Genomic DNA, 12,463 nt, shown 5'->3' with positions numbered 1-12,463 from the left:
TCTGAGAATACAGAGGATGGGATGGGTGTGTCGGGGGGAGAGAGTGAGTGAGGGAATTACTCTAGCCTGGTAGGGCGAGGCCATACACCCGTGAGGTGGGAGTCTCCCTGCTCCAGTGTCTCACTAATTATTTATCCAAAGTAAAACACTTCAGCAGGAGCCCCACATCAGACTATCCCGTAGCCCTGTGGTTAGAGCACTCCCCCGGGAGCGGGGAAACCCCTGTTTAAATCCCTTCTCCCCCATCAGGCAGGGAACCTCGGTCTCTGACATCCCAGGTGAGGGCTCTACTTGGCTAAAAGTTATCCGGTGAGCACCCCCACCCCCTTCGGCCGGGTTTTGAGTAAGCATGATCAGAGGACACCAAGTGGATCTGGCCTCAAGGGTGAGGTAGGTGCTCCTCCACCTGCCTCCCCTGGTTTGTGAATCGCAGTGGGGCTTAGGCGGGAGATAGGGGCCGGGATGCCTACCGGGAGGCAGCAGAGCGCGTGCCCAGAGGCAGGGGCAGAGGGAACTTTTACCCTGAACATTTAGGCACTGAGTGAACTTAGGCACCTACAGGGGTAGGTGGCAGCCAAGTGAGGGCCTTGGAGATCTCAGTGGCACCTAACCTGGCACTCAGGTGTCTAAGTCCCTTTGTGGAGCTGGGCCTCGGTGCTTAAGGAACTTGCAAGCGATCTCTCTATTCTGTGTCCGGTTCCAACAGGCTGTGCGTAACAGCAAGCGCGTCCCGGTGCCCCGCCCAGCCTCTGCCCATGCCCAGCCCCTACGTCAGTCCCCGGACCACACTCAGAGCGGCTCACTCCTCAGTGCTTTAATGTCCTTGGGAAGGCAGCTCAGCTCAGCTCCCTGCACGTCATGTCCCTGCCCCCGCACCTGGGCAGCGGCAGGAGGGCCGGGGCTGGGAGTGTATTCTGGGAGAGGCGGTATCTTTGGCAGAGTCCACTCAGGATTGTGGAGCCCCTCCGCTCCCAAGGCGGGCCCTGGGGCAGTGGAGAGCCGGAACGATGCTGCTAAGTGGCTGGGCTTCCAAGCTGGGGCAGAGGCAAAGTGCCTGGTGCACACACCCCTGTGCCCCTGGCAGCTCCCCCGAAGTCCGCTGGGTTTGAGAGCGGAGCTGTTGCCAAGTTGGCAGGGAGGGGAGCCGCCCGCCACTGCTCACCTCCGGACCGAACAATCCTAAGGAAAGACCTTGAAATGCCTTCCAGATCCCAGTCCCTCTCCCACAGCTTCTCCTGGGAGAAGGGCCGTCTGGCCTCTAGGTAACAAATACAACTGAACACAGTGATCCCCAAAGAGAGAGAGTCCAGCCAGAGGAGACGCCACCCTGGGCCGCCAAGGGGAGTCTGAGTGATCATGTCAGGGGGATAAGCAAGCTTGGTAGCACCCATCCCAGGCTGGGTGAGGTCTGCCTACAGTCTGGTGGCATGGGCAAGGGTCTGAGATTTCAGTACAGTAAATGATAAGGAATTAAACCCTGAGTCCGATTCTGCCCTCAGTTATGCACTTGCAACGGCCCTGAAGCTAACGGGGAAGAGGTGACTATGTCTGGCCGGGGAGGCGGCTGCTATCACAGCACAGCGGGGAGCAGTGTGGAAAGCAGTCCGTGTGAAAGAAAGCACGAGGGGCAAGCAGCGGCCAGTGTGGTGTCATGAGGGACCGGGCAGGGGAAATGCCACTGCTGAAAAGGGGAAAGGAAGCAAACTGAGTAAAGAGCCAGTTAAGGCTTGAGAGGGAACGAGAAAGGTCAGTGAACGAGGCAGGCTGAAATGGCGCTGCCAGAGGGCTTACAAGGGCTTTCACAGATACATCCGGGGGAGAATGCACTCTAGTAAACGAACAGGGGTGTGAAATTCCGCGGGGTAATGTGGCTGAAGAAAAGTAATCAAGAGATTTGGACAATTGTGAATGAATGAAGAGGCTGTGATTGAGTTATTGATGCAAAGCAGGGAGGGAAATCCTGGAATACTCGTGTGGCACGGGTAGTCATTTCTGAGAGTTATGTGAAGGGGTGGGGGACAGGAAGGGGCTAAGTTGTAGGGGGTTGGTGGACTGTTTTAGAAAGATTTTAGATTGTGCCTTAGCGATGCAAAGTGGTGTTACTGTCCTGGGCTCAGGCTCTGCTGCTTCTCCCGGTGTCCATAGTGACGCCTGGCCAGACGAGAGGCAGTCCATCAGCTGGCAGCAGTGCAGAGGGCAGGAGGGTGTGGCAGAGGGCCTGGGAGGGATGGGGGAGGGGCTGGCGACATGGAGCTGGTGAGAGGAGGAAGCAGGCTCAGGATTGGTTAATCGATGTACAGGAAGGCAGTAGAGGTGGGCTGTCTAGGATGGATACGGTGTTCTAGCTGGGATGCCGCGCCGCCAGCCACATGGTGGTTCTTGGGGAGGCTTCTGCCCATTCCCACTAATAGGCGGTGTCCTGTAGCCCCTTCAATGCCTACACGCTCCCCCTCCCAGCCTCTCGCTCTCCAGACAAGGGTGTGAGAGGGGCCTGGCGGCAGTGCGCAGCCCCGGCGCAGCTCTCCCGTTTGATCAGCACTCTCTAGTGCCCGTATCTGTACCTGCACAGCCACGGGGACGGTTCCAGTGGAGTCGGTGATGTTAGTGCATTCCTCGGGACTCTCGGGGCTGTTGCCGGGATCCCGTAGCCCATCTGCCTGACTCCGAGCAGGGGGCTGTCTGTGAGGAGGTCACACCCTCTACTTTGCCTGCCTAGGGGAAGCACAGTTCTCTCCATAGGGCCTTGCCCCAAGGCCAGGCGGAGCAGACAGAATCTCCTATAGGCACCACTCCTACAGGAGGAGACCTACTGGCCCTTGAGTTTTGAGGGAAGGCCTTTGTGGGAACCATAAGGCCCTGTCCTTGGCTCTCAGCCCCTCTTTAGGGGGCCAGGGGAAAGGCTCTTCTGCCCAAACTGACACCTACTTCTTGATCTGGAACCAGGACCCGGGGTGAGGCAAGTTCCCCCTCTGGGTCAGTTTTGCTCGAGACAGAGGCACTGTGGGTCAGAACTCAGGGCTCCTCAGTGCAGGCAGCAGCCTCTCCTGGTCCTGACAGCAGTAGAAGCCAGGCCTGGGTGCGACGCTCCAGTGCCAAAGGGTCCCACAGCATCTCGAGATTCCAGGACCATGATGGATGCGGCAGGGCTACCACCAGGCTTCATGGCCCTCTGACTGCTGGTAGCATGTTCAGTGCTCGGATCCAAGGAGAAACGTTGGAGCCTGGCTGTGACCGTCCAGCACCAGTGTCTCCTTGGACTCTCTCCACCTCTCCTAGACATGGGGGATCTCTGGTTCCAGGCTCTGTCCAGCCGGGTCTGACCTCCTTCCCCCCTCCCTGCCTAACCTGAGTGGGCACCCTCTTCAGAGCTGGATTTTCCCCCTTTGTTGTGGCTCTGGGGGTTGTCTGAGCTGGCCTCAACACCATCTGGAACAGATTTTGAAGCTCATCCCCTCTGACAGCCCATCTCCTAGATCCACTGGGCCTTACAAGGCCCACCAACTGTTCCATCTAGAGGGAATTCCCCATGGCATTCCTGGCGGGGTTGCATCTGCCTGTTCCCTTGGATTTACTTAGGCATCACTCAGACTGTACAAGGAGGGTGAGAGCCATTCATCTGCTTCCCCCAGTCCTTCTCAATCTCCTGCTCGACTTGCAGCCTCCCAGGCAGCCTGACTTTGGGCAGCCTGCTGAGATAGTGAGTGTGGATCTCCATACAGACGGTGATGCTGTGGCTTCTCCCACCTCACCCACAGAGTAGTGCAGGGTCCCCCATGGCTGCCTGGGACCTGGCAGCAAAGCAGCAGCCAGTGGTGGTATCGCTGCACTGAAGCAAAGGAGGGTAGACACAGAGATGATACACAATAGTAAATGAAAGTAAAAACCAGCTTGCCTAAGAAGCAGAAGGGTGCCCATCGGGAGATCAGCAAGGGGCCTTGCACGTCTGTGGCATTGTCTTCCATCTTCTGCACTCCTTGTCATGTGTGCAAGCAAATCTTACTACTGACATGGGTGACTGCAAGTTGACCCAGGGTTGGAAGGTCAGTCTTCATGCGAATTCATCCCCATTCCCTGGCAGATGTGCTGTATGGCCTGGGTGGTGCCTTTCTCCTCCTCCCTGTCTTCACTTAGCACCATAAACCACTGTGGCACTGTGACAGAGTACACCCCTGTGTTCACTTCCTCACACTACTGTAATAATCTTTGTACAGAGTATGCCTTGTAAGGCAACATTTGAAAACTCACAATTGGCTGGTCAGTATCGTCCTGGTAAAATATGTGCAGCAACATTATGTGGGAAGTTATAAGATTCCCTTGCATGGTCTTATTAGCACATGTTCCAAGTCCCACGGCCCTGCCCAAACAGAGGTTGGCAAACAGGTCTGTCCTAAACAAAGGAAGGTGTGTTCTGCTTAATTTGCATTTAAGCAGTAAACAGAGTCCTCAAGCAGGAAGGGAAGACAAAGGAAGTGCAAACAGGTAAAAAACCAGCAGGGAACATCCTTCCACGTAGACTCTTTGGCGCCTGGGTCTCAGCTGGAAATGTTTTTCAGGAGAGGGACTGAAACTGTAAAAAGGAGGGACAAACACCCCAAGACACCCCCCTCTCTCTCCCTGCCCATCGCATTCACTGCACTTGAAGAGACGAAGGAAGCAGCCACTGGACTCAGGGAGGGGTCTGGCCTAAGGAATCTAATGTAATTTGTCAAGTTAGGCATCAGTAAACGTTTTATCGTTATTTTTCTTGTAATCAGTTCTGGCTTTTACGCCTCATTACTTGTGCTCATTTCAAATCTCTCTCTTTGTAGCTAATAAACTTGTTTCCGTGTTCTATCTAATCCAGTGTGTTCACGTTAAAGTGTCTGGGTAACTCTGTTTGGGTAGCAAGTTGTTACCATATTATTCCTTTAAAGGAAAAACAGAGTTAGTATCTCCCTACTGCCCAGGAGGGGGATGGGCAGTACAGGGCATATGCTCCTGGGGGAAAATCTGGGACTGGGAGTGTTTGGGGTCATTTTTAAAGCTAGTAAGAGCCAAGGTGTGGCTGGCTGGCGGCAGCACACAGAGACTCCCTAGCTGGGAGTGACTTACCGGTTGGAGGCTGTTTGTGAGCAGTGAGGCATTGTAAAGGGTACCCCAGGTTACAGGGCAGGGTTGACAGCTACTCATTAGTCTGGATTGTACCTCAGTATGGCACAGGCATGTGTATTGCTTTACAGGACCAGGCTTCTGCCCGGCGAAGATGAGTCGGTGTCAGACCCAGGTGGCCATCAGCCGTGGGTAGGGGAGGGCATGGAGAAGTCCGGAGTTGCAAAGGGAAGGGTCACCTCTTGTGCTCCCCTTGCTAGTTCCCTTCCTCCCACGTGCACAGAGCCTGGCTCTGGGGAGTGGGTCAGGGTGAGTTCCCTGCCCCTGGACCGGGGAATGGTCCCAGCGAAGCTGCCCCCCAGAGTTTGCGATGGGCATGTATAATGAAGGAAAGGAAGGAGCAGAGTTTTCTTTTTCTCATTTGTCAGGAAGGCCCCTGTGACTGCGAGAGGAGTTGACTTTCCTCGTTTCCTGAACCTCTGCGCCTGCTTTGGAATGCTGGCAGAGGGAGACAGGGCTGCTCGGTGTCGAGATACTTGGCTGTCACTTTCCAGAGCACATGGGACACTTACAAAATGGCAGCATTTGTTATGGAAAGTTACAGTACTGAGTCCCTTGGGGCATTCCTGCAGGGGCAGAGTTAAGGTTGTTTGTGGGGGGTACGTGAGAAGCCTTACCTTAACTCTGTTTCCTGACTTTGTTAAATGTCTGGGGTTTGTTGTTGCTCTATTTAGGGTTTGCACATGTCTTGAGTACCTGTGCTTGAATCTGACCCTGGTGGTAGCAATCTTCACTTCTCTTTAGCTATGTGCCATGTGTAACCCCAATGGATTTATCCCCTTTGCCCTTCTCTGTGCTCCTGCGAGGAGGAGCTGCTGTAAACTGTTGGATCAAGCACTATGCTGAATGCTGAGCCGTTGCTGGGTGGGGCCCTGCTGCAGTGGAGACAGTCACTTTAAGAAGATCCCTTTGTAAAATGTCTCTCTGCCATCCTTTGTGCAGTGAGAAGGAACGTGTCTGACCCTCCCTGGGACTGCGGCTTGGGGATTCTGAGGGGGTGTTGCTCAGGGCTCTGTAGGAAGAGGTGGGACGGATGCTCAGCGAGAGCTGGGGGTAGGAGCGTACATGTGTGTGCATGCCGTGTATGCCGTGTGCTGGGCTCCCTGTCTGTGCTGCTGCAGCCTGCAGCGGTGTGAAGCTGGGATCCATGTGCACTTCTCCTTGACCTCACGCCGCAGGACGCCTGCTCCCATATTTACAAGCGCCCAGAGCTCACTGTGGCATTTCCCCTGTCCATTCCTTTGGCTCCGTTTAACAATCTCATTACATAGGCCTCTGATTAGTTTTACTCTGCAGTGCAGAGATCTGCTGAATATTGAACAGTTGTGTGAGGTGCAGCCTGTCTGTCATAGCCATGCTGTGGTCTGATTGCATCATGATCTGATCGCAGCAGGCACTGAGCGGTGGTGCATTGCCTGTTCCCTGCTCGCTGCAGGGGGAGGCAGAGAGGGGGATGTCCTGACAGAGGAGGGCCCTTCCACGGTTTGCCGTTTGTTCCCGGATAGCTGTCCAGTTGCCATTCGTGATGCCGTTCGCTGGCGTACCTGTGTTGCTTTCACTAGTGGAGAATGCTGCAGTCTTGGCTCCATGTAATTCCGTTCTCATCCCTTTGCAGAGGCTTTTTGTGGGGCCGAATAAATCTGTGTTCTAACCAAGCGTGCGCTGCGTGTCCCTGGTGTCAAAGGGGCTGGGTGAGGGATGGATGGAAGGGGATTCAGAATGAGCCGTGCTGAGCTCGCCTTGTTTGCCGTTGTCTGCCGTGCTCTGTTTGGGAATTGGCAGTTCAGGTACCGCCCCGTGACAGATGCCACACAGGCTCACTACAACCTCCTTGTGGTTATGGGACCCAGGCTGTGGTGTCGGTGGGTGGCTAGCAGCTTTGGCCTTGAAGGTTTAATCTGGAGTATTTACTATTCTAATTCTAGCTATCGTTGTTAGGCCAATGTCCTGTTCCTGTTTGACTCCTGCTGAGCTCTTGGCTTCAGTGGTATCCAGTAGCTGTGAGTTCCAGAGGCTAAGTACGTGGGGTGGGAAATTTGAGACTTTTCAGTTTCATTGACCGGCCCAGTCAATCTTCCCTAATATCATTCCTCCTCCTTACTCTGTAAACTGCTATTGGGTTTACACTTATTCCTCTTTTCAGAGAAACAGTCCAGTCTTGTAAGGCTGACTAGATGTTGGCTGTGAAGCTCTTTCTCTGCAGAAGCTGGGGCTGGTTTCTTATATTCTATTCTGTATGTTTGTATTTCCCTGCAGGGAAAGACCATGTTTGCAGATTTATCGGCTGTGGAAGGAATGAGAAGTTTAATTACGTGGTCATGCAGCTTCAGGTGAGCTCTTCTGTTCCCTGTCTCAGAGACATCTGGGCTTTGCCGCTGTTCCCAGTCAGCAGGAGAGTGAGGTGAGAGTTGGGGTGATGGCTGGCTGGATGAGGAAGGGGAATCTTTTGATGCCTGTTGGATCCTTGTGTGGCTCAGCATGAGACTCTCCCCTTCTGTATAGTCAGCACCTCCAAGAGCCTACGGAGCTACTGGGGCTCTGTGTGGGGCCCGTGGCAAAACCAGCTGTCCCCCACAACAGGCCTTCGCAGGTGAAGAGATGAAATCACTGGCTGGGATTGCGGCGAGGGGAGGAACAGCTGATGGAAGGCCTCATGGCAGGGGGGACGGGAATAACCTCTAGTGAATGGAGATTTAAAGCAGCACCTTCATCTTGGTAGTGAGCCAGACAAGGAGTTAGAAGCAGATTTATATTTGACAACTGCCCCAGAGTGTCTCTCGGCCAGTGTTGGGGGTTTTACGATCACATTTGCCTGTCGATTATTATTTATTGTATTGTTTGTGTGACAGTAGCACCCAGAAGCGCCGACTGTCCTCAGGGCTCCATTGCGCTTGGCGCTGTATAGTCAAAATAAAAGGCCCTCTCTGCTCGAGAGAGTTTACATCCAAACCAGGCAGGATGTGACAGATGGGTGCAGAACGCTGTGGACGGAAGGTGAGGGTGACGGTAACAAGCAATAGGAAGTCAAAGTCTCATCTACTAGCCCAGTTTCTCTCATTCACTTATATTATTTAATTTCAATTAAATTAAAGAATCTTTATATTATCTTTAAATTAAATAATACAAGTGAATGAGAGAAACGGGAGATCACTAACTGAGCGGCTGCCTAGCCAGTAACGTTAGACAGCTTTCCAGTGGGCATCGCAGCAGAGGTGGGCGAAGAAGGGAACTGAAGGCCAGGGGAAGGGGCTGTGTGAATTGATTAGGCGAGGGTGTTCCATGCGTAGGGGGCAGCATGGAAGAGGTGCTTGTTGGGGCGGGGGGGAAGCAGAGAAGCAAGTGATGGTGGCTGCCCTGGTTGATGGAGCAAAGAGGATGCTGGGATGCGCCATACACCAAGCCCTGTCAAATACCCAGAGCAAGCAAGCTGGCAGATAGACAAGTAGGGTTTCCGCCAGCTCCCTGAAGGGATCTTGTGTGGTATAGCTAAAGAGAATCGGTAAATGCTATTCAGCGAGAATTTGTGACTTTTTTGTTATCTTGACCATGCCCCTTCAAAATAAACATCTTATTCTTTTAACGTGTACTTCTTACCTGAGGGCTTGTTCCCTGTGTCTTGCTCTTGGTGCTGGGTGCAGTCAGTGCCTCTTCTATCTAGGGGAATCTTGCATCACTCTGAAGGCAGTGGGTGCAAGGCCTTTTCCAAAGGACAGGGAAAGCCACGGAGGCCAGGCTGAAAATGTACCTCTTTGGCAGCTCCATGTGCCTCATTGAGCCCTCCTGGAACAGCCGTCAAGGTTCTGAAGAGTGGGGCTAAAAACCCAGCACCGTCTAACTTCACTTGTCTGTTCCTGCGGACCTCCAGTGTCGTTCCTGCTGCTTTTAGTGACAGTCGTTGTAACCTCCTAACCCGTGCTAGTCCTGCAGAGCCAACACAGCTGTACAAGAGTAAATGCGGCCTGAGCTCCTCAACAGAATTCTCTTAAGACCCAGTTCTGCCCCACTTCCACCTGTACAAGCCCCCTGAAGACAACGGGCCATGGGGTAACTGAGGACAAAACGTGACTGGTGGTGTACTTTCAGAGCACAGGCTGAGTTGGAAGGGCCGGCTGCTAGAAAAACCTGCTTTTTTTACTTGTAAACAGAGGCAATTTTCTATGGAGTCATTAGACACACAAACTCATGGATGCCATTTTCACAGTGTCACTTGACAGTGCGGTTTTAGTCCCAGACGTTTGTCCATTGCTCGTCAAAATCAACTCTCATGCAGCTGCTCCAGAGCTGCCTTCTCACTGCCTCTCCTGGGACGCTCTGCAGGACCCCCTGTTCCCTGGCACTGCAGGGGACTTTCTCATTGGACCAGCACCACTCAGGCTCTCATTCTGACTGTTGCTACTTCGGAGCAGTGCCTGGGACGCATCTGCTCCTTGCAGCTGCTTCTCGACCAGTTCGGTGTTTCTGATTTAATCAGGGCACTTCAGTGTCACTGCCGTCTCCCAGACTTTTGCAAAGCTGCAGAGCTGCTCCTGTTTTCTAGCTTCCTTTGAGGCCGTCATGGATCACCATGGCTTTCCATGCCCCTGGGTAGCTTTACTGACCTGAGGCCATGCCTTTGTCTCCCTCACCTGCCATGGGAGGATTGTGGCTGGAACAAGGCAGCCTTCGATGTGTACAGTTGTTCGTTTTTTTCTCAGAAAGATTCCTCGTGATTCCAGTAGCATAAAATAAGGACATGAGAGGGCCCAGAAACATCATCCTGGTAACAGGACAGCTCTGGCTGCACTCCACAAAGCCAGAACATTCGGAGCGGATAAAAAAGCTGTGCTCCCTGTTCTTAACTCGCACAGGCAGAGAAAAAGAAAAGGCTAGAAAGCCAGGTGCAGCCAAACCCTTAATACTTCCTTTGTGACTTGGTTCTGAGAAGGGGCACGGATGGAGACGGAGGGTGTTTCACTGGGTTTGGGAGTGATCTCTGGGATGTCTGTACAAGTCCCCAACGAGCACCTGCAATCCTTTCTAGCCCATTCCTTTGTGACCTTGACTTGATTCATCCTTTCTATGTCCGTGACATTCCATATGTTTCTGCAGGGGTAGAGATAACAGGGTTCTATAATATAGTGTTATCAGCACCCCACAAATAATCCCTGTGTTTATTGTAGGTCCTCTGAATGTTTGCAATAACACAGTGTGGCCTTCTGCCAAAGGAACTCTTCCTAGGTGCTTTTGATCAGTTGATAGCCTTCTCTGATGCTGAAGATTACCAGGAGTGTGCTTCATCAAAAGAATTACACATCTCAAAATCCACTTCCTCTTTGCCGGTCAAAAAAGGCATAGGCAGAGTTCAGAAGACAGGGATAAACAGAACCCTGTGATTTGGATACATAGTCCATCCTTAGCTTTCATTAGATTGTCTTTAAAGCTATTCATGAGGGTTAGAACATGGCCTCTGAAAGACCTGTGGTTTTATATCTGTAAAAAAGCTTAGATAATGACAGTAGGTAACAGGAGAGGAAGCAGCTACAGAGGGTTCTGAGATGGGAATTTCATACTTATGGTAGCATTCCCAGAGCAAAGATACATTTCGGTGATACATATCCCCCTAAACTCTACCTTAGCCAGCAAGTGAGAGGATGAAACTTTCCAGAGAGCAACTGTATCTGCCCCAAATCAAAACAGCAACAAGTAGTTAGCTGCACCTAGTATATTTCAACTCCTAAAAACACAGTTTACCTTGCAGTATTTAGTCTCCTTTGGTCTATTTCAAGTACAACATCTACTCCCAATAATAATTGGAGATATACCAATCTCCTAGAGCTGGAAGGGACCTTGAAAGGTCATTGAGTCCAGCCCCCTGCCTTCACTAGCAGGACCAAGTACTGATTTTGCCCCAGATCCCTAAGTGGCCCCCTCAAGGATTGAGCTCACAACCCTGGGTTTAGCAGGCCAATGCTCAATGCTCCTGGTCTAACACTCCCCCTGTGCTACAGACTTGCAGAGAACTCTATCTATGTCTGTGCTGACTCAGGTAGCGTAACCGCGGTTTGGAAAAAGGGATGAGAAAACATCAGCCATTAGGGCTCAAATGGAAAATTAAAATCTAGTTACCAGCTAGCGAGCAGGTGTCCCAGAGGAGCGTGGCCCCAGTTCAAATCCACACCCCTTCCTGGCTCCTAGAGCCCTGAGGAGGTTTTGGCTGGGGAGCTGTGCTCCTGTAGTGCCTCTGCCTTGCGATGCACTCATTGATATTTGAATTTTTGCCGGGGGAGCCCTGAGAAGGACTGAAGCTGTGTGTTTGCTATGGGGCATTCATGGACTGCCAGTACCACAGTGAGGAGACACAATCAGTTGACAGAGTTGCCAGCTCCTGGGATTTTAACAAATCACACAATAGCTCCTGTTTTATAAAGCTGCTCATGATTTTTTCACTGATTTCTTGTGAATTGCTGCCCTTATTAAAAATGGACACATACCTCATTCCGGTCTGTGGGACTGAAGTTAGGGCATGCTCTAAGTCAAAATAGCTCCCACATCCCTGTGCAGTTTGCAGGTAGAAGTAATGCGACCCCTGGTAAAGGTGGCCACCATCTCCCATAGGTTCAGTGGGATTGAAGCCAGCCTTCCCTTTGGGAAGATGACCAGCTCCTGGATTCTGTGGTTAGGAAATTGCGAAGAGGCAGGAGAATATGGCATGCAGGAGGGAGACTTAGGGGGTGGAAGGGATCTTGGGCAGAGACAGAAGGCTGTGGAGGATAGAGGGAGAGTGGGACCATAAAGAGGAAGATTGAGTGTAGGAGGGGGAATGATAAAGGTGCAGAGGAGTATGGGGCAGAGCAGGAAAGTGTGAGGGGTAGAAGATATGGGGCAGGTAAATGAGGAGGGTCGGGGGGAAGAGGACATTGTGGGGGAGGATATGAGTGAGGCAGGACGCTGGGTGGAGCAGGGAAGGCGGCTGGGTGGAGGACTGGGGTAGTGAGGAGGTTGGGGGATAGGATGGCAGCTCCCTTAACCCAGGGGATATGAGAGGCGATGGGCAGTCGTTTCTGAGTGTGCGGTTAGGGTGAATTGTGAAGCTGAAATGATCACGCACAAACTGGGAATGGTGGCATGTCCCGACAGCAGTGAGAGCATGGCGTGCTTCCTTCTTGTTTGAAAACCTTGTGACTTTTAAGCCCATCTTATGATTCCCCCCCCCCCCCTCAGGAATCTGACTTGTGATTTTTAACCACTCGGGGCTGGATTTGCTGTTGATAAAAAAGGCAAAGGTTAGAACTGTGGGTGATAAATGGTGAGATTTAGCTGGGAATCGTGCACCTAA

General features: G+C 52.3%; 1 protein-coding gene across 2 annotated transcripts in view; it reads left to right on the top strand.

The window, feature by feature from the left end:
- Positions 1–12,463, top strand: part of TTBK1 (tau tubulin kinase 1) — a 160,431-nt gene that overhangs the window by 73,571 nt on the left and 74,397 nt on the right. For both annotated transcript variants that reach the window (XM_045010368.1, XM_045010367.1), the window contains one exon: positions 7,405–7,478. In XM_045010368.1, coding sequence (XP_044866303.1) covers positions 7,405–7,478 — 74 coding nt within the window. The remainder of the gene's footprint in view (positions 1–7,404; positions 7,479–12,463) is intronic.

This window comes from Mauremys mutica, chromosome 3, assembly GCF_020497125.1.
Source record: "Mauremys mutica isolate MM-2020 ecotype Southern chromosome 3, ASM2049712v1, whole genome shotgun sequence".
Taxonomy (NCBI): Eukaryota; Metazoa; Chordata; order Testudines; family Geoemydidae; genus Mauremys; species Mauremys mutica.
The sequence above is the reverse complement of the archived record's forward strand: the minus strand, read 5'-3'. Positions and strand labels throughout refer to the sequence as shown.